This window comes from Epinephelus moara, chromosome 10, assembly GCF_006386435.1.
Source record: "Epinephelus moara isolate mb chromosome 10, YSFRI_EMoa_1.0, whole genome shotgun sequence".
Lineage (NCBI taxonomy): Eukaryota > Metazoa > Chordata > Actinopteri > Perciformes > Serranidae > Epinephelus > Epinephelus moara.
Genome location: NC_065515.1, coordinates 14,229,499 through 14,256,488, shown reverse-complemented (window position 1 = coordinate 14,256,488; position 26,990 = coordinate 14,229,499). Strand labels below are relative to the sequence as shown.

Here is a 26,990-nt window from a genome sequence, read left to right as displayed (position 1 = left end):
ACCTCAAGTGCAGTAGTTGAGTAAATGTTCTCAGCTACTTTGCAGCACAGTAGACTAAAAACAGTGGGCATGATAAAGAAAATCTGAAAAACATTTATTTAACATCTTCATGTCGTCATGTAAACACTATCACATTGTGTCACACTATAAGCAGCACAAAACTCTACTATCAGCCTGTCATCGTCAGTGTGCAGGCGGGTCAGAGCAATGAAGGAGAGCTGTTTGGGTGGGACACGTCAGCCTGGAGGCTTGTGCAGACAGAGGTCACGACAGGGGTCAACTCCCTGCTGTTCAATACCTGTTTAAAGCCTGTTAGCACCACATGTGACAGTGAAACCCTACACCTTAATTAGACCACAAACGAACCCACTCACACATTTTTTCACGCAATGAGGCCTTTTCTACCTGTCTTTACTGTTGTGTATTTCTATTGCTTCTGTTTATGTGTGTTGCAGAGCAAAAACTGAGAGGACAAGAGAAAGCACTTTACTGAGTTTAGTAAGACAGCAGTCTCACCATACAGCTTTCTTTCCCCTAAAAACAACATATGTGACATAATAGCCGCAATTTAAACAGAACACATAATCCCCTGCTGTTCACTTATGTAATATACAACAGATTTTACATAATTTTCCAGCTGCCTCTCCACATCTCTGTCCATATTTCCCATTTCTTTCACTTCTGAACAAACTCACCTTCTCTCACTGTTGAATACACACACAGCGTGTTTACCTAGTAATCTATACACTGCACACTGGACACACATCTACATGTATTTATATAGTAACACGCTCACACTCACACAGTGTCCATCTCTACCCCACCCCCACGCCCAGGCCTCTATCAATGGGAATCCTGTCCCCTTCTCAAAACCAGCAGGAAGAGCCGTGCTGGCCCACATTCCTCAAAGAGAGAGAAGGAAGGAAGGGGGGAGGAGAGGTGGGTGACACGGGGAAGGAGTGGGTGTGCAGAAACGTAAAGGTCTGTTGAGGAGAGTGAGGGAATGATAAAGACGTAAAAAAAGAAATGAAGAATGAGAAGAGAGCCAAGAAAGACAAAGAGCTCCCTTTAAGAATAAATGATAAAGAAAATGGAAAGGAGGGAGGATATGGAGGTGGAGGTGGAGGTGGAGCAGGGCACGGCAGGCATCCCCAAGGAGAAAAGAAAGAGAAAAGCCGGCATTGTGTGTGCTGTGCAAAGCCTTGTACCCACTGAACCCCAAGAACAATCCGTGCCCTGTGTACGAGGGAGCAAAGACGAAGGGAAAGAAGAAGAAAACGGAGAAGAAGAAGAAGAAGAAGAAGAAGGGGTTGGTTATGGAAAGAAAAAGAAAGAAAGAGGGGCGAACATAATCAGGGTATAAGCAGGGACATATAGGGAACATATCTTGGAACTGAACTGAACGGAGGTTGTGGTCTACCACACGGGAACAAACTAGGAAACTACACACTATTCCACTGTTTAAAAAGTTGCCAACAAGCATGTTTGTGTCTATGTATAGATAATTACTGTACACTAGGTCCTTCAGCGCTGGTTTATTGCCCTCGTGTCTGTTTTTGTGCATGCACAGGATCGATGCATGCCTGACTGTTTTCTTTAAATATAGCTTTTAATTTTGCATCTTTGTGTTTATTCTGAATGTGGATTACCTGATATAGAGTGCACCTGCAATCATCTATTCATGGTCCTCAGTGAATATTTGTCTGTCTGTTCATAAACCAGATTGTGTGTAAGTGTTTTTCTGTCTGTGTTTGCGAACATTTAATAGTAATGCATCTTTTTGTAGCTTTGTGGTTTTCTGCATTACACGCCTCAAATAAATCTCCATGCCTTTGTATCCCACGAGCATGCTACTCCTGTTATTCTAAGTGCAGTCATGCAGCATTGTAATTTAAAATCAAAGAAAACTGGAGTAAAAACTGACTTTGGGTGTTTGTTGAACATGATGGGCAGGAACTCGTCGACGGGCAGCATCCTCGCGAATGGCTCTGCGGCCAGTAACTTCCTGGCTCCCTGCTGTGACAGCGCATAGCCGAGTGTCCAGTAGGAGTAGTCAGCCTTGACCAGGTTGTTCACGCCGTCCACGGACTGCTCCGGCTGCTGCACCTGCATACGCTTACGCCCCACATAGCTAGAGCAGAGATGGGAAGAATGTGTTGATGAGGCTTCATGTGAATGGGTGCAAATGCACATTTATTTGAAAGAACAAAAAGTGTGGGGATGAGTGGGTGTTCTTACATGAGGTCCCAGTCCAGCTGGGTTTTGTCTATGTCATCAATTATGGCCTGGAGCCGTCGTTTAAACCTGGGCTCAAACCTCACGTCATCCTCTAAAAGAAGAACCCTCTGGAGGCCTTGCTCTATCACCTGGATCAGAAAGTACAAACACCCGAGTTAGAATGAAAGAATAACAGCTGTCTGGATTGTCCCTATCTTTTACATTATTCATGATGCTTACTTATCTATCTGTTCTATCTTATGTGGGCCATTTTTTGCTTCAATTTCTCAGTAGGATGGTGCAGGCTATTTAAGAGTAACTTCTGTATTTTGGTCCAGTATTGAATGAGACAGCTGCGGCTGGCAGCTCAGGCAATTGTGCATGGTTCATGTACTATCACAAAAAGTGCTTCTTGTTGCCACTGACAGGCTCAGGTTATTATTATAAGTGTCTGACAACATTATGGAAAGGATCCCTACAGAGATAAACCTTTTGATTGAATTAGTGATTGTTGTGGGCGGCACGGTGGTGTGGTGGTTAGCACTGTTGCCTCACAGCAAGAGGGTTGCCGGTTCGATCCTGGGTGTGGGAGCCCTTCTGTGTGGAGTTTGCATGTTCTCCCCGTGTCAGCGTGGATTCTCTCCGGATTCTCCGGCTTCCTCCCACAGTCCAAAAACATGCAGATTGGGGACTAGGTTAATTGATAACTCTAAATTGTCCGTAGGTGTGAATGTGAGCGTGAATGGTTGATTGTCTCTATGTGTCAGCCCTGTGATAGTCTGGCGACCTGTCCAGGGTCTATGTGTCAGCCCTGTGATAGTCTGGCGACCTGTCCAGGGTGTACCCTGCCTCTCGCCCGATGCCAGCTGGGACAGGCTCCAGCCCCCCCGCGACCCTCAAGAGGATGAAGCGGTTAGAAGATGAATGAATGGTGATTGTTGTAACAGTAGAAAGTTGAGGTGTGTTTTACAATGACAAAATTACTGTTTATTTAAATGGAGTCTGGTGGCTTTGGTGCGAGCTAAACAAAAAGGATTTTACTCCTTAATAAAAAGGTCTATCTCTGTAGGGATCCTTTCCATAATGCTGTTAGACACTTGTAATAACAATGAGAACCTGTCAGTAGCAAAAACGAACACTTTTAGTGGTCACACACTTGACGATGTACAATTGCCTGCAGGGATTACATTGCAGCCTGTTTTGCAGCTGCCAGCTGCAGCGCTCTCACTCAGTACTGGACCAGTTTCAGAAATTCTTGTTCCCATTAGTCACTTGGACACAAAGACATGAGAAAATAGGGTCAAGGCTGAAAAATACTGAGGTTACATTATTCACATTATTTGGAAAGATCACTACACTAACTGCTTTGCTTTGATGGTCTGGAAGCTGATTTATAAACATGAATTAAAATGCCACTTTTCACCCATTCATTGAATTGTGTGAGGAGTACCTGGAGAAAGCCCACCTGACACAGAGAGAACATGCAAACTCCACACAGCAGGGCTCCCCCACCCTGGGTTCAAACCAGGAACCCAGGGTGGGGTTTTTTTCCAGGTACTCCGGCTTCCTCCCACCATCCAAAGACGTGCAGGTTAGTTTAATTTGTAACTCTAAATTGTAGGTGTGAATGTGAGTGTGAATGGTTGTCCATCTCTATGTGTCAGCCCTGTGATAGTCTATGTCATCCATTATGGCCTGGAGCCGTCGTTTAAACGGGCTGCAAAACGAGCTGTCCAGGGTGTACCCCGCCTCTCGCCCAGTGTCAGCTGGGATAGGCTCCAGCCCCCCCGCGACCCCTAACAGGATAAGCTGTTATGAAAAATGGATGAATATATAATATAATATAATATAATATAATATAAACATGTTTCAAACTGCCACATTCTGGCAACTTCTGCTGTGACATCATATTGCTACATGCACATGACAAAAACATAAAACAAACAAAACAAATATCTACACACTGAGCAGTCACCACAACTATTATAACAATACGATGATCAGCTCATTTCGGCGCTATGTGGGAGAGCTATTGTAATTAGCTTGATCACAAGCAGCTGATGTTCACCTACAAGTTTTCTGCCTTTACATGCACATTTATCTTCAGGCAACAAGGAGGACATTTGTTTCCTGTTGAAGGAGATGTCAGCAGGTTGTGCTGTCACAAGATCTTCCAACCACCACTGCTCACTACACGGGCCTTCCTCTGCGAAATCAGTGTGTTACTCCCCCTGTGCTCTCACCTGTGTCCATATAGAGTGATGGCTGAGGAAGCAACCGATCTCCCCTCTGGTCAGGACTCGTCCAGAGTAAGGGTCCTTGTAGCCCGGCATCATCTCTATTCCCAGCGCCTGCAGCTGGGACGTATTGAGAGCTCTGGGAGAGATGGGGAAAGGAAATGTGGGATGAGTAGTTGGAAAAGAAAGGTCATTCTCATAACTACACTTGTCATTATGCAGCTGAGTTTGTCATCAGCAAAAACAGCGTCTCTGCAAAACACAACAAAGTCAATCTCAGCAAGCTGCAACAAGTAATACATTTTGCCAGACAAACAAAGGCTGGAGGAAGGATTAGGACATTCTCAACAGCGGATTAAAGAAAGTGCCGAGGAGGGAAAGTAAGTCAAGCCTATTGCTACAAACACCAAAGCTCTGTTTAGACAGGATGTTTGGATATAGATGTAAGAAAAAGTAGCAACAGACGGGAGACACAAGGCCGGGCATTATCTTAGCTGCCGTTCAGGGAGCACAGTTTAAGTGCATGAGATGTTTTGGGTGGAAAAACCTGACTTGCGGTGGTGCAGAATATACTTAAAAAAAATGTAAGCACAGAGAGTTTGAGGTGATTTCTTTGAGGATTAAAACAGCCTTCAGGTCAGTTCATCAGGTTCATGCAGGGCTGTGTGAATGTGGGTAACCTACTTGCCATCCACTGCGTCTACCAGCGTGGCGTGTAGACCCAGCGCAGACATTGTTTTCAACATCCTGGTTCTTCTGTCCAGCCGTCGCTTCAGATTGATCAGGAAAATCTGAACAGAAAAAATGGAGACATGTTCATTTAAGAGATTTTCTATTCTGTAAGTTCTCCTATTTTCTATCAGTTTCTCTCTGTACAATAGAGGATGACTAATAAAGTGAACAGAGGACAATTAAAACAGAAGTTTGGGCAGAGAGGTTTGAGATGAAGGCAAGGGCAAAGGAAGAAGAACTTGGAGACCCAGCTACAACAACAGGAAGTGGGAGTTGCTGATTAACAGTAAATACACAGAGAGAAGAAGCTGAAGAGCTCCCGTTCCTGCAGGCAGAGCCAACACACTCATAACTCACTTTATCAAAACCAGTGGTGTCCTGCGGTGACGGCGGGGAGTACAGGTGCTCAGTGGGCTCAATGTCGTGGTCAACTGTTGACACAGAGAGGAGGGAGGCGAAAGGTTAACACAGCACAAACAGGATTAGAAAACAGTCGAATTTCCTCGGGATTGTGGTGGCTAATTTAATTTGCTTTATTTAAAATCTGAGCAGTGAGGGGGGGGGGAGTGAGACGGAGGTGGGGGTTAAATAAACAGGGAGGGGGAGGAGAAGATATAGAGACAGTATGGAGGAGGGGGATTTAGGCGATGAGGGTTGACAGGATGCAATCATGAAGGGTCGAGGTCAAGACAGAAAAGAAACAAACCTGAGAGGTAAAGTAATCAAGGAGTGACTGATAGTAAAGCCACAACAGCTGGAAAATGTTGCATGTGTGTGTGTGTGTGTGTGTGTGTGTAAGGACTCACTCAAAGCCTCGGTGATGGTGTGTATAAAACTCTCGCTTTCATCTTCCACACTCTGCTGTGCTTTTAGAGGGACAGGCAGCAGGCCGTAATGTTCTTTGTTGCACACGTACATCTGCACACCTGGAACACACACACGTGCACACATGGTTCTGTAAATAAAACCTCTTGACCCAAACCTTCAAATAAACATGCACACATAAACACGCCCCAGGTCCTCATACCTCGTCTACGTGTGCTGACAGCAAATAAATACTGCCACAGCTAATAAACTGCTCGATGTTCCTTTTAGTGTTGTCGTTATGCATGAAGCGTGGTTAGGTGGGATGGTTAGAACAGTGTCATACAGAGTGGATAAAAGTGCTTTGCATGTTTTGTGAGGGATCAAATGTGCTATGATGCCCTGGACACCAGTATGCAGACTTCACACAAGAGAAACATATGTTATCAATCAAAACCATCCTCTCTTTCATAGCATTAACAACATGTGTGTCTTTGTTTTTATGTTGCATTTCAATTGGGTTCTGTTTCATACTTAATTAATTCACTTGTGTTTCTCTGTGTAAGTTTTACTGAAAAGTAAAATTATGCACAAGTGACATTTATTTATCTTATAAATACCTGAGTATTGTGTTAGATGATTGTCTTTCTTTTAAGACACATGTTGAGCAACTTGTGGAAAGGCTTAAGCTGAAACTGGGTTTTTATTTTACAAATAGGAACTGCTTCTCTTTCTTGGTCAAAAAAAGACGAGCCTCTGCTACTTTCTTGACTATGCTTGATTATGGGGATGTATTATATATGAATGCACCCTCCCAATGCTGCATGTTCTGGACTCTGTGTATCATGTTGCATTGAGATTCATTACCAACTGTGAGCCCCTAACTCATCATAGTATCCTGTATGATCAGTTTGGTTAGCTGTCTTTAAAATTCTCTTGTTCACAAAGCTATTCTTGGCCCACTTCCAGCATATTTATGTGTGTACATTAAGCCTCATGTGTCAGCTGTTTTCCCCCTCCCCTTTGTTTCTTAATTGTTCCTAGTTTGTCACTCTGTGGCTGTGTGTGTGTGTCTGGGCGTGGCTCTCATCAGTCCTGCTGTCAATCTGCCTGCTCACCTGAAAGCCATTCACTAATCAACCCCAGCAGTACAAACACCCCGGCTCTGCAGTCCGGGCTCCGCCAGATCATTCAGTTGACCTTGCTGTACTAACAATGGCCTATTTATTGCTTATTGCTTTTTTCCTCTTGGATTTTTTTTTTTACCTAAGCCTTGTTTCTCTGTGCCTCAGATCCGCACTCACCGGTCATCGGTTTGGCTCAGCCTGCCTGCCCTGTTTCCCCCGAGCGCCCTGGATCAACCCAAGACACCTCTTCTTGCTTTATTGAAAATAAATCCACTTTAAACTAAACAGCTGTCTGAGTCACGCGGGTCCAGTTCTCTCTATACTATACAACACTACTGGTTAAATAAAGGTTAAATAAAGTAAATATAAGATAACAGTGAATGCTTAAATGGAGTGTAACAGTAGCAGAAGTAAAAAAAAACCCCTACAAAGTCAGGGAATTGACTAAGAAATGTCCATTGCACTGCAAAAATCATTTGCCACCATATGCTATTGATTATAAAAGATCAATCAAGGCTTTAACAGCACACTCCAGAGTGGGTTGAATTGAGCAAGGGTGTGTTATTGCTTATGAATTAAACATTTTATTCATTATCAGAAGAATGAGAAGAATATCTCCTCTTTCAGAAGTTAAATATTCTCACTTTAGAGGCCTTCACACAACAGAGGCGTTGAATGAATTTGCACATCAATGTATTTTTTTAACTGCTGTTTTTGTCATCAGTACTTTCACACCAAACACGAATACAATGCAATGAATGAATGACTTTTTTTTTCAGAAGAAAGTTGATTTTTCAAGGTTTTCGCACCAGGAATAAAGGCCAAACCAATCACATCCTGTTGCAAATGTCCCAAACTCACATCACTGCTGGTATGAATAGCTTTGATGCAGGCAAGAATTTTTATGCTGTTTCTTCGTCACACCCCTGGTGTGTAAATGCCTTAACAAAGTATATTTACTTGTACATTTTTGCATTGTTGTAGATATTGAAACTAATTTGTGGGACAGAAGAAGCCGTGCCTCTGTGTTTCTGTGAGGGTCTTGTTGTTTGCATATCGGTTTCTGTTTGTGTGAATGCTTTTATGTGTTTACTTTAAGTTGGCAGGCAGATGCCACACACTCTTGTTGTCTGTGTAATGGAAAGCTTAATGGCTCTGTTTGTTCCCTATGGATGATTACTCACGTCAAACACACAAATCTACAAACACTGGTATTGTTGCACACTTACACACAGACACAAGCACAGTCAAGACGAACACATGGATCCATTTTTCTCTGCTTTCGTTCATCTGCTTTAATCTGAGACATGTGCATAAAACCAATAAAAAGCCCTCAGCAGTGCACACATTCAGAATTAAAAACAGTTCGCAATGTAAGTGAATTAATGAAGTTACTGACAGGCCTCAGTTCATCAAAGTGAAGCTGTCATGTGGCATTTGAGACCATGGTGCAAATGTGGTAGTTTGTTGTGAGTTCACTTTTCAAACTGACCGGATTGACGTGCCGAGAATGCAAACACCATGATGTCATCAAATGCCCAGCTGTAGTCCGGGTGCGGAGGGTAGAAGGCCAGGTCCCTGCTGGATTCACGACGCAGGTCTAACAAGTAGGTGCTGTGCACCATGGGAACAGCAAAACAGCCGAGCCGCTTCCACTCCCTGATCGGCTGGTAGTCTGGGGTTCGCTTGTAGTAACCCTGAGAGGAGGGAGATGAAGAACGCCAGGTTTAGGTGATAAATCTACCTGAGAGGACGGACAGATGTATGAATTTCAATCCAAAGTGTACCTGTGGGGTGATGCCACACCAGAAGTTGGAGTAAAGTGAGCGAGACTCCATCATGGGAGCTACCAGGGTCAGGTTTTCAGCCATCAGCAGGTTCAGCACACGAGGGTTCGTCAGCAGGTTGTCACTGTCTACAAACTAAAGAGGGGAGAGAGTCTGAGTGCATAAGTCACTCATTGTATCATATCAGTTCAGCTGTGTGGTTCATTTTTAAGGGTCTATTATGCAGGATTTTCCTTAACAAAAAAAAAAAAAAAAAAAGATGTATGGACTCATACAGAAGTAATCCCCCTCAATCATCACTTATGACCCACTAAAAGTGTGTGGCGGTGTATTTATCTGCAGAGACTTCACCCTCTGCCTGTATTGTCCTATTTTCCATGTTCTGGACGCTTAGTTGCCCCGACAGCGCTAGGTAAGGTCAGGGCTTTAAAAAAAAAGGAGCAACCAGGCGCCTGACCGTAAACAGCAGGCATCCAAAACACACAGTGTCTTGCAAATGCCAAATGAGAGTGAATCTTGTGTTGGCTTTTACCTTCATTTTCTCTGGCAAACATGTTTACAAACAGTAACCGACAATCCTGCATTATATACCTTTAACGAATATGTCCCTGGTATCTAATTAAATTGGAATCAGCTGTTTCATTCATGCTTCACAATCACTGGCTCCTTCACCAGCTGTGTGGCTATCAGCTGATGAGTAACGTCCAGTCATACTGATGCAGGTGTACAGCATGGCCAATAATATCGGACACTTGTCAACACTTCGCCAGCTTCACACTTTGCATGTCTGCATGTCTCCGAGGGTCCGGACAGACCCCTATGCAGATGTCAGCGTGCTGCCCAAAATTTGTGACTGCCTGACTGTGTACACAACAAGTGCCCTGAATACACATGGCCCAGTTCCACACTCCAGTTCAGCTGGAGGCATATGCACCTCTAGCTGGTTTGCTGAGAAGAAGAAAAAAGGTAACAAATGTTGGAACTCCCAAGGCCCGGGGCAGACCCAGGACACACTGGAGGGACTATGTATCTCATCTGGCCTGGGAATGCCTTGGGGTCCAGGAGGAGCTGGAAATCACTGCTGGGGAGAGGGACCTCTGGGGTATTTTGCTTGGCCTGCTGCCCCTGCGACCAGGCCCCATATAAGCCGATGAAAATGGATGGATGGATGTTGGAAGCTTGTTTTAAAGAGAGGTTGTGCAAGGAGATCCGCCATTACCCACATTTATATAATTCATCTTTAAAGAAATGCAAAGATTTTCCCCCCAAAAACAGGCTGGAATGGAGTGTGGATTGGGTTGTCCGTGGACGTTCAACTCAGCAAGTATGTCCAAGGCCTACAGTCCCACTTACTCTGCCACCCCAGTCTCCTCCCTATATGCTACATTTTTGGTATTGTTAATTTAACTGTGACTAAAATTTATGTTTATATATGTGTTTATTACGAGGGATTAGTTTTCACAGCAGAATCTTTGTGGCTGCTCAAATTCTGTGAGCGCTCCCTCACAGAGCAGATCCTTTTCTATCAAACTGAATAACCATTTGCTATGAATATACCGCTGACTGAATTGTTGCATAGTTATCATCAGATCAAAAAAGTATCCAAGTCTTACAAGTATGTAGTCGGCCCATCGTTCCCTGGCAGCCTTCAGCGCCGCCTGTCTCAGCTTCATCACATGGTTGAACCTTGAAGGAGGCCAGTGCTTCGGGCCCCACTCATCTGTGTACGACCTGATGCAGAGATAAAAGGTAATTAATTCGTCGTCACTATTCAAGTAATTATGAGTAAAACCAGAACAACAGAAAGATAGAATTCAAGTCTGAAGTACTTTGAATAGACGGTAGTAAACGATTCCTGTGGAAACCATGACTCACCTCGGCTCCTCCATGGGTCTCCACTCCACATAGTGGTAGATACGCTGGGCTCTTTTCAGCCATTCTCTCAACATGGCAGTGGTGTTGTCCACATTATGGTCTGTTGCTGCCCTGAAAACAGACAACAGAAACAACACAGGACATCATTCAAACGAAGCAAACTCTCCACCTTCCATCGCAATGACACAGCAGCCACAAAACAGTTTAAATCCCTGAAACTGCGACTCTGCCTGTTGAAGTGCATCTGCTAAACACTTGAGCTGTAAACAGCTGTCCCTGCACAGAAACAAGCCTCTTGGCGTGTCAGGATTGTTTGAAGGGATGAGACCCTCTGGAAAAATAAGAGGATGTGAAGCTGAGTCAAACATAATGCAGAGAGCTGCGAACTGTCATTAGCTGGAGGGAACAGGGAAGAGGTTGTGACACTCTGAGCGGTGACATTCAGAGAGCATGTTATGGAAGAAGACGTACGCGCTTCCAGATTTGTCCAATTACTGTCGGATGTTACGACAGGCAGGCTCGGCGTTGCGAAGCGTCTTCACTGCCTAATTAACTGCACTGCTGGAGCTGGGACAAAGTCTGAGGAGCCACAGTGCAGACAGACATTACTCTGAGGCACTTGGGTTAAACATGGCCACGACAGGTAAACCAAGCACATGCCAACAACACTCTAGAGACGGGCTGCCACGAGGACGTCCATCAAAATTAACTCACCCTGAGGGTACGTTTCCCTTAACCTGAAGGTGAATACTGATGCACTATGTGTTAACACCTTGGCATAGAAATAGTGCACACACAGACAGACAGACAGACACAACACCAGTACACACACACTCATACCTGTAAGCAAATGATGTCAGTGTAAAACTTAGCACAGTTGCAGCTGCTTATTTCTCACTCCTGTGGTTTGCACTCTGCGTAGCTGTTTCTTCACAGAGATTTCCACTTCAGTTCCCAGAGCTGACTCAGAGGAGACACTACCACTACTGTATGTGCCGGTGAGAGTGTGTGTATATATAAATTTGCGCAAGAGAAATTAAGACTGTAACCGTATCACTGTGCAGCTCCCTATCACTTCTATGAGTGTCAGAAAAGTAAATATCAGCTGTCTTTGCGTTTAAATTGCCCTTTAAAGAGGAAAGGTCAACAGAACGTGAGGAAGAAGCCTGTACTCGAATGTGTGCACACAGACACACACTCACGCTTAATGAGATGGAGTTTTCCACTGCTTGCTGTAATATTCCTTGCTGTACTCGCCCCAAAATCGCACCCGATTTGCGACTGGCTGGACAGAGATAGAAACACACACACGCACACACACACTTGTGCACCGTCTGCTCGTATTTTTAGTGAGATTTACCCACCCTTCATTTACCCACATTTAGCACAAATAGCAATACAGAAGCACCTGTTCTCACACACACAAGATGCAGATGCTTGTATCACTCACACAGATGTTTATATCCACGGGGGAGACAATGGGCTCCTGGGCACGGACATGCAAAAGGCCCCTACTCTACTCTACTATATAGGAGCAAGACACACAGACTTTGTGGTGGTTTTGTGTCTTTTTTGGCTGTTGTTTTGTGTTGCTTTCAGGTACATGTGTGTCTTTTCTGGCAGTTTTGTGTCTCTTTGTGGTTATTTTGCATCTCTTTCTAGTTATTTTGCATCTTTTTGTAGTTATTTTGTGTCTCTTTGTAGTTCCTTTGCTCATCTTCATGGTCATTTTGAGTCACTTCCTGCTTTGTACACGTTAATATGAGTGACATTTTGCGGCCCCTGACTCCCCCGTTCAGTAATCCACCCATGCTTAGATCACTACTCAAACATGAACTACACACAAGCAAAAATCACACATAAACATGAACAGTCTTGCACTGCAGACATGGATTACTCAGAAAGAGGCAGAGCCCTCTTTGGTTTGGAATTTCAATCTTCAGTCAGACGGTTAAATATCTCATCACACATAACCAGCAGCTGGAAAGAGGCTGTAAGCCTGAAGGAGACACAGTGGTCAATAATTTTAATAGTATGTGTGTGTGTTTATGTGTGTGTGTGCATGCCTACACTTGCAGATGTGTGACAAAACATAAGGACATTCATTTTTGTGTCCTGGGAATGCTGTTTTTACAGCAGTGTGACTGGTGATTTATCTGCTGCACAAGTGGTACTTTAGCATTTTAAATGTATCTGTTTGAGTGTGTGTTAAAGGTTGAAGGCATGCGTGTAAAAAGTAAAAACGTGTGTATGCAAGCATGCGCGTGTGTGTGTGTGTGTGTGTGTGTGTGTGTGTGTGTGTGTTTTAGTGGATAACTGCCCATGAGCAGTCATAAAGGAGGAAGGTGCCTCTTGATGACTGGCTGTTGTGTTTTTTACCATGGGCTAGAAGCACACTAAAACACCTGACTGGCTGGTAATGAGCACATGTGCACACACATTTACATGCTTTTTCAACCGCTAAACTGCACATCGCTGGGGGAAATAAATGTGTTGGTACATGTTATCTTCCAATGACAGACTCAGCTCCAGGCATGGATTTAACAGGAGGGAACTTCTGGGAAGTAAAGAACAATATGTGGTGCACATATGTGGGAACATACAGTACACATACATGTACGTGTGTCTTTATGAGTACATTAGACAACAAGGAGGAGTGTGGAGCAGAGCGGCAAAAAGGGGGTGAAAGAGAGTTTTGCATTACTTCATTTTACTAAACTTAAAATGTGCAGATGTGTCAACGATGAAGAATTTTGCTGAATTCCTCAAAGAGCTCATTAAAACCCCTCAAAACTTATAAATTATTAGACTGACTTTGTTTTACACATATCACATTAAAATGCTAATGATGCCTTTACTTGACTCACAAAATCAGAGCAAATAAAAATCTCACAAGACTCATTTTTTGTGTTTTCACTGGCTTTCCTTGGCAGGACATGTGCTCCCTGTGTCTGTCGGTAAAGGTTGAAGGCTGTCTACAAAGGAATAGAAAACTGTGTCTTGGGAATGGTTAAAAAAAAAGATATGTGGGAACATTTACGTCAATGATTAATCAGATTTTCCCAATAAAAGGGAAGCATTACTCTAATTGTGTTATGAAGCTTTTCAGGCTAAAACGTACATACATATCACATCTGCTGGATGATAAAAGTACAAAATGCATCTGTTGAAGTTGATCCATAACTTCTTTAGTGTTAGGGTTCCTCCCACTGCCAAGCCCCTCTGAGCACTCAGTACACTGTGTGAGCTTCCACTAACATCGTTTCATCCTAGCAAGGGTGTAGGTTTTGTTTCAACATTGAAGGGGACACATATAAAAAGGGAGTGTTTGGGGGTCCTCTGCCAGAAAACATTGAGCATCAAACACCTCATTTCCTGCATTCTGGTGGATTTTTATGCACCAATTTGTGGCTTTTGTGCATCAATTTACAGTGTAAATGTCTTTAACCTTGTCAAAATAAAAGTCCTCTGCTATTTTCATGTCTCTATTGAGGGGATCAAATACACGTTCTGAATATTGAGCTGGAAATGTTTGATCAGGCGAGGCAAACGACTTAAAGTAAATTCATCTTTTCCTTTAGATGTACTTCATTCCATGCTTTCCATAACTTCTAAGGAGCATCTTCTCATTTCATTTTAAACACTTCAAAAGGCAACTATGTGCTCCGCAATTTCCTCTACCTTCAGGCAAGATAACCCACAGCAGCTGAACTGTACTGTATTGTTACCTCAGTGCCAAAGAGTCTTCCCTGTTCCTGCCAATTCTTCATCTGTGCGAAGCTGACGGCTCTGAAACTGTGGAATTATGAATATTTTATCTCACATCGGGAATATATCTGCATCTATACACACCTGGCAACACTTTCTGGATGTTTGTGACAATATGCAAATCAAGATATAGGGTAACTGTATGTGCATGCATCTCTGTATAAAGGCACAGTCGTGTGGGCTCTCTCCTCATCCATCCATACATCTGCATCTACCTATTTCTTGCCTCATGCTGCGCCTCCTTGTTCCCCTTCTAAAGTTTACAGTAAATTGCAGCCTCATTATTCTGCTGCCTGCAGCATTGAGGTTGGGCTTCATCTCCCCGTGTCTGTCTTTATGATCAGCATCTGGACACCACATGCTTCCCCAGGCTTTACATACACACCCCACCACTCCCTCTTTCTCTATCGCTTCATAGATATCCATTTATTCTCCCCTCATTATATAATCTCAGTGCACTAGGCCATCTGTCCTTTCACCTACTTGAGTAGAGTATTATCATCAATATTGTAGAGGAAATTGTAGAACAAAACAACCAAAGTCTGAATATACCTTGTTTTCAGTCAGAAACTGGTTTGCATGATATCCTTTGAATAGCAGAAATTTTCATATCACAATGTATGAAAAGTAACAGCCGCGTTACCTATAACATTACCACACCTTTGTATATCTGCGAAAAGTTATTTGGTCTAGTCAGACTGCACTGTAGCAATCATTCAGTAAAGCATAGTAATATAACACGCTGGTCACATCTGCATCTCCATCAGCAGACGTGATTATCAGCCCACTTCATCACTCTCTCTGGCTCTCTCCCTCCCTCTGTTTAAGGTAATCCACTGCAGGAGTGTATCAGATAACAGGGGAGTGTGTCATGAAGGAGAGGGCTGACATCTGGCCTTAAATACAGAGGCTTGTCTCTGAGACTGGCCCTTTTAGGTAAACACAGGTCTGAAAGAATCCAGCAGGCCAGTGTCAGCTGACTGTTGATTAAATAAACGATCTAATATCGCTGCCAATAATGGCTGGGTGCTGCATGTAATTAAGAAGTAAGAATGCCTCTTTCAGACCCCAGTGTAAATGCCTTTAAAACATAATAACTATGCCAGCGTGTGCGTGTCTGTGTTGACTTTGCAGTATAGTCTCCCCTGTGGAGGCTGACGTGGCTGCAGGTCTCTTGATGGCCTAGTGAGGCAAAAGAGAAAGAGGAGGGGGTGGACGGGCAGAGAGGTGGAGGTGAACGGGAAATTCCTCATGACTCTCAGGGTCAACAAAAGTAGCGAGGGCTGGCGGGCTTGCACTGAAGTGTAATATTCAGTATTTATACTCAAGACTGGGAAAAGATCTAGTTAGATATGGAAGAAAGTGTTGACTGTTGGTAGGAGATGGGATAAGAAACAAACTCTCACTTCTGATAAACTTAACTTTGCAAGAATGTCACACACATTTTTGGGGAAAGTTTTAAACACATTTCATTGTTTAAAAATTCCCAACACAGGGATTAATTGACCCTGCAGTCCCAGGTGTCCTATAAGCAGTTTGAGGCCCTAATCAAACAGAGTTGTGTGGTGCACAGCCACAGAATCACACTTTTGCTATGAAGTAAACCCACAGACACCTTAAAATCTGCATAAAAAATAGACAGTCGAAGGGCACCTGCTGTGGCTTTGATTTGGGGTAAGAGGCTGTTCTCAAATAGAACTCTGGTCACAGGCAAACATAGATCGGTCAGGGTGCATAATAATTTTAGAAAGTGGAAAAAGCACAGGGAGTACCACCAGCTGGTCCAAGAGCTTCACCTGCATAATGGTCATTCCAAGGCTGATTCTGGGATGAGTCAGGGATAGTTTGACAATCTGCTGTCAATCACCAGGCCTAATTACAGTTGTTTAAACGTTAGAAAGTAGTTGAGGCGATAGGACTTGGAGCTTGCTTGCCCGGGACAACATCTAAAGCAGTAGTTCCCAACTGGTCCAGCCATGCGGTCCAGGTTTGTCCTTAGTCATTAGTTTAAGGTCCACACAGTTTAAAATATTCAGCATCATACGTGCGTTTGGACATGTCGTGGAGCTGGTTTGCTGTCTTTGTTAAGTAGCTGTCTGTTATTCACTCACTCTACAGCAGGAAATAGCACTTCAAAATAAAAGCTCAGTGCTGGATATTCACTGTACTTCAAAATAAAGTGTTGTTTTTTACAAACTTTACACATTTGTGAGTCACTTGCGGTCCATTCAGAATGAACCTACGACCCACTTTTGGACCGCGACCCACCAATAGGGAACCACTGGTCTAAAGTGAGCACCACCAGTCATGTCTGGTGTTCCACTGACTTGTTGTTATCACCACCACAGAAGGCCTGCATCTCAATTCACCTGACAATGGGGAAAAACGGTGAAGATGATGAATGATGTTGGGCACTTTTCCACTCTAAGCTTCAATTTTATGTAGAACAGGAAAATGCGAGGTGCTCAGCGACACAAAAGCAGAGAGCAAACGTTTTACTATCATTGACAACCATTACAAAAAGCCGCCCCAGGCTGCTAAAATGCACTCTGTCTTATCTGAACCTTACAATGCTTTTGAATGTAAGGAGATTTTTTAGGGGGAGTACTGCGGTTGGCCAGCAGGTCAGACTGAGCAAGAGTGACTCGCCATGATGTATCCATGTTCTCCCTCTGTCCCATAGCATCAGGAAAGGTTTCCCTGGTCCTGCACTTTTTAGCCATGTGGTTCCAGGACAAAAAAGTGTCTGAATGTATGTTTCTTTATCCTCCTGAGACCTGACCTTTTGTTTGGTATGCATTTTTAGTCCAATGTCCTCAAACAAGATGACAGTTAAGTCCCAATGTCCTCATATGAGACGATAATAAAGTCCCAATCCCAGTCCCTTTTGTGTCGGGGTCAGCTGCAGACTGACTTGGCAGAGATGACTGCCATCTTGTTTTGACATGTATTAGTGTATTGTGCTCTAACTACCACTAAAAGGCACAAAGAAGTGTCCACGAACAAGGACAGCAGGCCTAAGTTAAGCAGAATGAAGTATTAGGTCCAGTAAACCCAAAATGTGATGTTCTCATATGAGGACACAGGATCTCAGGAGGATATGCTGATGATCTACTTTTGCATGTCTACAATCTTGTAGCTTCCTTCCCTTCAGTTCCGGGCCAATTTGTTTAACTCTCTGGAAAGAACCTCAGTCACCATAACAGCAGGTTTCTCCCAGGTAATTTCCAAACACACTGTGATTTTCACTGGGTAGATTAGAGGAATAACGTGTCATTTTTTGGCACCAAAACCCTACAATATTTTGCTCTGAAAAGATGATTGTTCCTTAGATCGTCATGACAAAACTGGGTACTGAACTGCACTAATACCGTTTTAGTTTTCTAATGGACACAAGCAACTATTCACACAATGTAAGCAAAACCAGACATGCCATCATAGCAAACTGTTATTTGAAACACACTCTGGTTTTAAGAAGGACAAACAGAGAGTAAAAGGAACAGAAATGAGTCTTTAGAAAGCAAGTAAAAACAGAAAACAGTGAAAGAAACAGATGGAAGGTGTGATGAAGAAACAGAAGCATGTCGGGAAAGAAAGAGGAAATGAGAGAGGGGTGGGACAGGGAAGGAGAGGGAACACTGTAAAATAGATGACACACACAGACAGATGGATGGGGCTATAATTATATTTCCTCTATGAGAACATGAGCACCAGTCTTTCAAATGAATACTCTACTGTTCATGAAAACATTGCTCTAAACACTTCACCTGAATAATGAACAGTGGCCCTGTGTCTTCCTCTTTCTACCACTCTCCTTACTTCACCTTATCTTGTTATCCATATCCAGACCTCTCCCTCTCCAGATGAAATCGCTCATACCAAGATGTCCTTGTGTTTCAGTGCCTGCCAGCTCTACTGTTGCTGTGCTGCCAAGCTCTGACAATGCTGCTGGAAGTATGCAGGAACACATGCAGGCATCTAAGCAAGAATTCAAGAGTCTGGAGCCAGGAGTGACCATCTTCACTCCGGGGGAGAGACAGAGCTCGAAAAAAAGGCTCAGGGACTGGAAAGTCAATTATCTGTATTTACTGAAACTTAATTGAACAGATATGTCAGGTCTACAGAGCAACTGTTCCCATGAACACCTTCTTGCCACAGGGCAGAGAGGATCGGGCCTGACTGTTGGCAGGTAAAACATCCTCAGCTGCGCCCCCTCAGCTTTGCACAGAGTTTGCGGGTTGGGGCTCAATTAGGGCCTGGCAAAGATTAGCCTCTGAAGTCACTGTGTTTGGAAAATGGATATTGGGCCACTTAGTAATTTCTACTAATAACACCTCATCATTTCTTGTTAAATTTCCTTATTTCCACTGATAGCCCACAGCTATATGAGCAATACAGTACAAAAAACGTGACTCAGTACCTCTCGAGTCAGATTGAACGCTCATTTCAAAGTGATGCGTCACCGACCATATAGGCCATGTGCTTAATGTCCTCTTCAAAAAAAAAAAGAATAAGCAACACAGCTGCACTGCATGATATGTTCGTTCATTGTGAAGAACACAGGTATTTTAAGTTAGTCACATATTCGCTGTCCTGCTGCTGTCCATGGCTGAAAATAGTCCCAAACAAATGCACTATTTGCTCCTGTTTGAGACACATTTGCCAAAATTACAGTGCTGAGCTGTTTTGGGAAATCTTTGAGACACTTTTTTTGAGTGAACCTACATATTCTTGCGCTGTTTTAAAAGATTTACTTCTGCAGAAGATGCAAATGGGCCTGGGGCTGAGGGTGAGGTGACGTTGAAGTAGTATAGTAGTATGGTAAAGTATTGAGAGAACTCATTGGTAGTTTTAAGAACACAACATCCCTAACAGCATCTTAATGGACCCTTTAACTTTATTTGGTCCTTATCTCATTGTAGTTATTTACCTAATTTAAAAGAAAAGCTGACAATATTTGGTACTCTCACGTTTTGCAGTGGAAAAATTTCACTGTCCAAAGCGACACAAGCATGTTCCATATGGATGAAACATACTCCAGATGTGCTGCATCACTCGGGAAAAACGATGCCTGACTTTCGCACAGCAGAGAGGACCTGCCAGATGTGTTCAGACTATTGTATCTGAAGCCATCTGAGGCCACATCCACGCTAATACATTTTTGTTTTAAAACTAAAACTTATCTCCATACACATGAGAGTTTTAGCATTGTTTTAGTAACAATCTCCATCTGTAATGACATAAAAACGCATCTCACATGACTTCATGTGCACTGGGCATGCACGTGCTGATGCAAAGAAAGCAGATTGTCTCCTCTGCTTAGTTACGTAACACAATACAGAAATGGACAAAAGTAAAACCAAATATTTCTTTGCTTAGACTGACAATGAGGTGGAACTGTTACTGAAAGTAATGCAGTAGTATAGGCCAGTTAAGGTGGTAGAAAACAGATTAAGAGTCATTGCAAAGCAAGTATTACATGAGACCAGTACCAGCCAGGAGCATCATCCATCGCCACAGGAAGCAATGGCAATGGGGAAGGAATAATATTACCCAAACAGAAACAAAGGTATGTCGGCCTTGGTATAATGTTTTGGCTTGATATGCCATGACTGATAAGACCCAGTCAAGAAGCAAACGTGGATGTCTGCACGATCGTTTCGGGAAGTCTCTGTTTCTGCCTGTCCAGAGTAAAATGCAACCCTGGAGTATTCAAACAAAAATGGGGTCAGCAGTGCTTTTAAAGTTATTTGTTTTAGGGGTTCCGATGGACGCTTGGCGTAGATGTAGCAATAGTTATGAAGCTCTAGTGAAAGTCCAGTCAGGAAGACAGTTTTCTTTCTCACCCTGCCATTCCCTTCTTGCATGCATGTGCACTCACTATCTCTACATGTCATCAGCTGGTTCACAATCAACCAATAGCACAGCGACACACCTTCTCTGTCAGCCCATCATCTTACTGCTCCTCATTTCAAATATGGTTCCCTGTCTGCCATTGTTTTTTTTTGCTGCCATGGTGTGCACCCTCCACCTCCCCATCACCACCTAGTCTTTATGGTTTCTTCAGCCTCATCCACCTCAGCAGTCAGCAGCCTCAGAGTCAGCAGCCACCACCATCAGTGTCTAAATTTATCTTGCTGCCGCTTAGATGTCACTCAATCACAAAATATTTTCTTTAACTTCTGGAGGTTGTGCCAAATACCTGAGCAGATGTTAAAAGACCTTTTTAGTTTCCCACGGATTAGATGTGACTGCAGAATACAAATCCTCAGGTGATACTGATTGGGAGGTCGGAGATGACTGTGGCCTGTTAGTGTGCATATGGAGGTTCTGGCCGACTGCGAGCCTTGTGAGGTAACTGGGGAAGTGAACGGAAAACAGGGGCTGAGCCATAAGAGCAGAGCAGAAACACACACCCCTTGTGTGTGTTAAAGCATTCAAACACACACAGGCATATAGGAAAATAGACATACATGCTTGTACATGTATATCCATACCTGCACTAGAACAATGAAGATAATCAGACACACTCATTTTACCAGTGCCAGTAGTGATGTAATTCGAAGTGACACACAGTGAAAACATATGCTGCTAATCATTCACAAATGCCCGTGTTGTCAGCATCAGATAGCCTTTCCCATTGTTATAATTTATTCCATACACTTGGATTAACTGCTCTTTGAAATGATCAAACTCCCTGTCTGACAAAAAAACAATCTGTGCTTCGCTGGTGCGTTCCCACGAAGGAATGGAGCCTGAGGTAACACACCTGGCACAGGGAAACTCATGCGATCCAGCATCACAAAACTGATAACCTTATAAACCTCTTAGATTATTTCCATTGTCTTCAGGTTTAGTATCTGTCAGTTAGAGGAAATGAAAATAGGGAACAAAGAAATTTGCTCAGCACAAAAAAACCCTGATCAAACCGTCAGATGCGTCCACAGGCAGTCTGCAGGGCAGGGCGGTTAGACAAAAAGGGGTACCTCTTGCATGCTCAAATTAACATGCACACACATAGTAATGTTTTAAATAGACATTTGACAGACAGATTAATATTTTCTATATTTAAATCTAAGAGTTGCATGGAATTAATATTACAGCAGTAGAGACATGGTCAGGACTCTCAACTGATACCATTTTTTGTGAGTTTGCAAGTTAAAGTTTCATGTGGTTGCATTCATGCGAGCACATGATGCCAGCTGAGGGTTCTACTAACAGTGACAAACAGAGTGACAGCTGACAACTTAACGTGTTTCATCCAGTAGCTGCTATTAGAAAGTTACCAGCGGAAACAGTTGTTTTGCAGCCTCAGTGTATTGATGTTTATTGCAACTTCAGTAATTTCTGCTGCCTTACGTTCAACACACATCAGATCCAGTAGTGCTGTGGGCGAGACACTGAGCGAGGTGACAGAGTGGTGACTGCACACAGACAGGCGACTGCATCAGAGCCAAAGTAGCTTTTTCAAGTAATTAATTTCTTACGCTATCAGATAAATTAGGGAGTTCACTGAGTGCTGATCCTTTCTCTAGAGCACAAACTTCTTGTGTTTATTTGAATTAAGATTAAAGCACTGAACAGAAACAGATTATCTACATCAGAGTTTATTTAAATAAGTAAAATTATTTAAATAGGTAAAATTATATTGTGTATACCTCTGACCAGCAGTCTCTCTGACCTAGACAGGAACACAGGCCAAAAGAACAAACATGAAACATTTAAGTGTCCCATCAGGGCTCAGACATATCTTGATTTAAAAGGGCTTTTAAAGAGTAAAATGTGGCACTTGGTGCATGAGGAACAGGCCACTGCAGAGCCCAACACTGCAGTCAGCATAAATCACACAGTCCAGGAGACCTTTACTCAGCATTCAAGTCCAATTTTTCATGGTCCATTTGCTGCTGCGTAACTCAGTGCACTCGTCAAAACAACTTAAATATTGGCTATGTCATGTTATGTCATATTGCATATGGGCAAATCCTTTCAAATAAAAATGCCTGAGTGGAGCTGGAAATGGCACAGAGTGTCTAAAAATCCTGCATCAATCTCCTCCTGACATGTAGATACAGGATACAATTACATAAAACTTCTCTCAGTATCTGACAGGAGCTACAGTATACACAGCACATCTGTCAGCAAGGCATTCAGCGTGTACGTATTTGGGGTGCAGTGGAAAATTCTTTACTTATAGAATCACATCATACCTTGGGGATTTATAGTGGTGGCTGTATAAAACAGATGTATTGGTTATTAAAAGTTTAACAAGTGGAACTTTTATACCACAAATCCATCCCCGTCCCTTCATTCTCTATCATTATAAAGTACAATGATAGTCATAAATATAAAATAAGTGGTTATATTGTGGATGAGTAAATAAACAACATGACATGAAGAACAGTCCTGCAGGGAAGGCCGATGATGTCAGCGCTCTGACATGCTCTTTATGGCTTGGTCTTCTCTGGCAATTCCACAAATCATCATCTCGACACCCAGCACAGCACCTGGCTGGGAAAGCTCTTCCCCATATGAACACAGCCGGCGGGCAGTAAACAGCGGCCAGCAGCAGGCAGTGTGAACACGTTAAGACAAATACAGTGTTCACTGCTTATTAAATCCTCTATGATTTTCTTTGAAGCTGCTTACATAAAACAGCAACTAATAGATGCAGGGTGCCAAACTCAAATATTAGCTGGCAAAAGATGAAAGCTGTGAAATTCTCAACTTAACCTCAACTCACGGGGAGTCCAGTCAGCCACTGTGAGAAACTCTGTAGCCTGGGCTGCATGTCATCCATGTCCTCTTCTCCATATTGTCAGTCACGACCCGCCACTCTCATTCTCTTAAACACTGATGTGTTTTTGAGATGGAGAGAATATGTTGTTAATAGTTTAGCTTCCTGCTAACCGGAACCAAAGTCTCATGGCTGCGGCTACAAGTTCATGTTTATGTAGCTAATGTTAAACTCTCGAATCACAGCGTGTCTTCCGTCTCACTCCCCACCGCTACAGACCACCTCACTGTGAGGAGAGTGGGCAGCAGCTCCAGAGACAGAACCCCAGTCAGCAGCTGCTGCACCTCGAATCCAACCAGTGCAAACCCCAGCTTTGGGGGCCGGACAGCCCAGACCATCTGCCAGATCAGCAAACTTTCTGTTGCTGCCGTTACACTACTTAGACCCAGTACTGCTGCTGGCCACCAGTCTGACGTGACACCCAGTGCTAAGGGGGGTTTGCACTGGCCACATTTAAGCCTGCTCTCCTCCCAGGGAGGTGGTTTATAGCAGCGGATAGCGAGCCAGGGGGATGGGGTGGCTAGCCAACTAATACGCTGCTGGTTGCCCAGACGTCACCTATCGTGGCAGTGTGATACACAGACAGGCGGTGTCACTGCCGGTAACGACATAATAAGAGCAGCTATAAAGTCCCCATAGTGCTGGTGGGAAGGGTGGTGGATGGGTTCAACAAACCCCGGACTTTCACCCAGGAGCCTGGTGTTTGCTTCCCGTATGAACGTAGAGTCAAACCATGATGTTTTCTTCTACATCTAACCACATGCTTTTGTTGCCTAAAGACTACCATGTGCTTTTGTTGACATCCTGGCATCAGTAGCAGCATCCAGGAACATCAACAGCAGATGCAGGAGGATAGCCTGTAATATGAAGATGTGAAATGCTACTGACAAAGCGGCGATAAGTAACAATTTAGGATGAGAACTTGTTGGGTCATCTGGTGGGAGGGGCTCAGGACAGAGAGGGGGCAGCTGCAAGAGGAGGTTTTCAAAATCTGCCTTTTTTTGCCTTTCCCAGATTTCTGCCTACCCAAGCTTTATATAACTCACATTGTTGTAGGATGTTTTTCATCATTATTGTCTTATATTTATTTCTTAGGAGCTGAGAGAGCCAGGGCGGATGCATTTCATTGCATTTGAATGTAAAAAACTGTACTTTTTAAAGTAATTAAAAAACTTCAATTTATGCTTTTGAGGTGCTGGATGGCAAAGTCTTTCACCTTTTGGACAGAACAAAGGGAGAGAGGAGAGTACTCGTGGTCAAGCAACTGTGGGAATGTGGATTAACCAACCTGCTAAATGCCCTCTGGGTAATTTCCCAACATTGTTGACCACCTTCTCTCCGCTCGACCACCCCCCCCTCTTTCTCTAATTCCCTGCATTCTTTCATTCTTTAACAGCAGTGTGAGAGTCTTTCTCACCACTCTGCCACTTCTCTGTCAGACCTGCACCTGCTTGCAGACGGAAAACTTCTGAAGGCAGATTCTTCTGACCATCCCAACTGTCAGCTTAAGTCAGGGGCTGGAGTAAGAAGGCGGAGGAGACCTGACCTGGGTGATCAGTGCAGATTATTTCATGTGTGAGCAGGCCAGAACTGGAAACTTTGTGTCCTCCTGACATCCTCAGACCAGCCAAAGCCTGTCTAGTTTTTTGGAAGCGCACGTGATTTTGTCATCTGGTCGGGATGTTAAGCACTTTAAGACTTTTCAGCGTCTCATTTTAACAACGTCTGATTTGCACGTAGATTTTCCACTTCTTACGTTTATTGAAGAATGCTGTTTTTCTCATTGCAAAACTCGTATGAAAATGATAATAATAGACTGTCCAGATCATATCAGATGACTCTGAGGTAAAAATTTTGTCTGTGCTGTTAATGCAATGCAAAATCAAACTTAAAGAATAAAGAATAGAATTGTAACGCCCTGGATCAATGGGAAGACATTTTAAAGAGGCAGCACATGATCTCTTTGATTTTTTTTTCATGCACTGCATTTGCTTGAAACCAGAGAGGAAACCTAGTTGACTTTTCTAACTTTTCTGAGACATCCTCCAACTGTTCATCTCCATAAAGTTTATGTTTCAGCTCTAATGCACATTCTCACAGCAGCAAAACCTTTCCCAGGTCCCACTGGAGGGAAATATGGAGGTTAAAGGGGGGGCTGGGGTCCTGCCGCTGCGGCACAAGTTAGTGTCTCTCCTCTTTTATCACCACCCTGATCATTGTGTTTAATCATCTACATCCTTCTGTTTTACTCCTCCTTGCTCTGTCTCCCTTGGATTGCACGTTTGAAATGGTGGGGAGGAAAAACAACCCTCTGTTCTGCTCGGGCCTGAAGCTCCAGCGAGGAGCTACAGGGAGGAACATTGTGTCCCCTCGCAAAAAGTGGAGCTTCACAGCCAGATGCTGCCGGTGTTATCTGTTTCTGCTTGATAGTTTCCCCAGTACTTTACATCAGTCTGCCCATAATGTATAAAGACAAGCTGTGGACAGCAGGAAAGTGGAGAAACCTGGCTGCTTTACGGGTAGAGATGGTGTATCATGAAACCGCAGAGTCCTTGGCTTGAGTCCAGCTGGAGACCCTCATCTCACGTCATCCCACTCTCACTATTTCCCCGAGCTTCTGCACAGTCATATAAAGGCAAAAATGTCTTTTTCAGCAGTAAGGATCTTGACTTACTTCGTCAAATGTAACTGGATTTGCTTTACTCCTTTACAACTTTCACGCCATAGTTGTCCTGATTGTCATAATACAGTCACTTAGTTGTTCTGTAACACACTGTAAAATGCTACAATGTGGATTTAAGGTTTTAGTGAGAGCTGCATTACAATCTGGCATTTATTGGGTGGTTTGGCTTACATGTTGGGCAGTAATGATAATGACATAAAGAAACAAAGAGGCACAGAGCTGCGTGAGCTGTGTGGAGTAAAATGTGTCCTTTTCTTAACCGATTTAGCCACAAAAAGCAATTAAAGATTTTATTGTGAGAAAAAAAATCCTCACTCGAACAATACTTAAGATGTTTTAAGTATTTCAACTGTTTCACATTTGCTACTCCTCATCATCATGACTGCCACAGGAACAAAGTGGCACCACACACTGCGGCATCACATATGGAGCTGTCTACCAGCTGAGTTAAAAATGCAAAACAGTTTTAATGTTGTTAATAGAGTAATAAATCATGGCTTAAAGAGAAACAGCATTGTCCTTATACTGAATACCACAGCAGACATGCAAGTATTTTGTATTTTGTGTGGATATGTGGATGTATTTTCTTTTCTTTGTCTCCTCTGGACAGGTGTTGCAAATAATAATTTCACTACAAACACTAAACAAAGTGCACCTGGTTATTGTGCATACATGTACAATACTGTAATATCCAAAGCTTAACAATTCAGTAGTTCTTATTTTCATCATTTAATAGCTTCTTGGACGACCCTCCTACTGCACACACAATAATCTCAATGTGCTAAATACACTCATATGTGTTCACTAATAATCTTACTGGACTTAAAGCCCAGTGCATTATGAACTCTTATAAACATGGTTTATGATAGTTGGTCCACAGAAGTGGAAAGACTACGCGCTGAGCTGTGGCTGCTGAAATAAAATTAATTGCCTGAATAAAAGAGTCCAGTGTTAGAAGGTGGTGAC

General features: G+C 43.2%; 1 protein-coding gene across 1 annotated transcript in view; it reads right to left on the bottom strand.

Moving 5' to 3' along the window:
- colgalt2b (collagen beta(1-O)galactosyltransferase 2b) overlaps nt 1-26,990 on the bottom strand; it is a 31,842-nt gene that overhangs the window by 3,037 nt on the left and 1,815 nt on the right. The window contains exons 2-11 of the mRNA XM_050055259.1: nt 10,780-10,890; nt 10,518-10,635; nt 8,905-9,039; nt 8,610-8,814; nt 5,993-6,112; nt 5,544-5,617; nt 5,139-5,245; nt 4,461-4,593; nt 2,239-2,366; nt 1,925-2,131 (exon numbers count right to left, since the gene is read on the bottom strand). Coding sequence (XP_049911216.1) covers nt 1,925-2,131; nt 2,239-2,366; nt 4,461-4,593; nt 5,139-5,245; nt 5,544-5,617; nt 5,993-6,112; nt 8,610-8,814; nt 8,905-9,039; nt 10,518-10,635; nt 10,780-10,890 — 1,338 coding nt within the window. The remainder of the gene's footprint in view (nt 1-1,924; nt 2,132-2,238; nt 2,367-4,460; nt 4,594-5,138; nt 5,246-5,543; nt 5,618-5,992; nt 6,113-8,609; nt 8,815-8,904; nt 9,040-10,517; nt 10,636-10,779; nt 10,891-26,990) is intronic.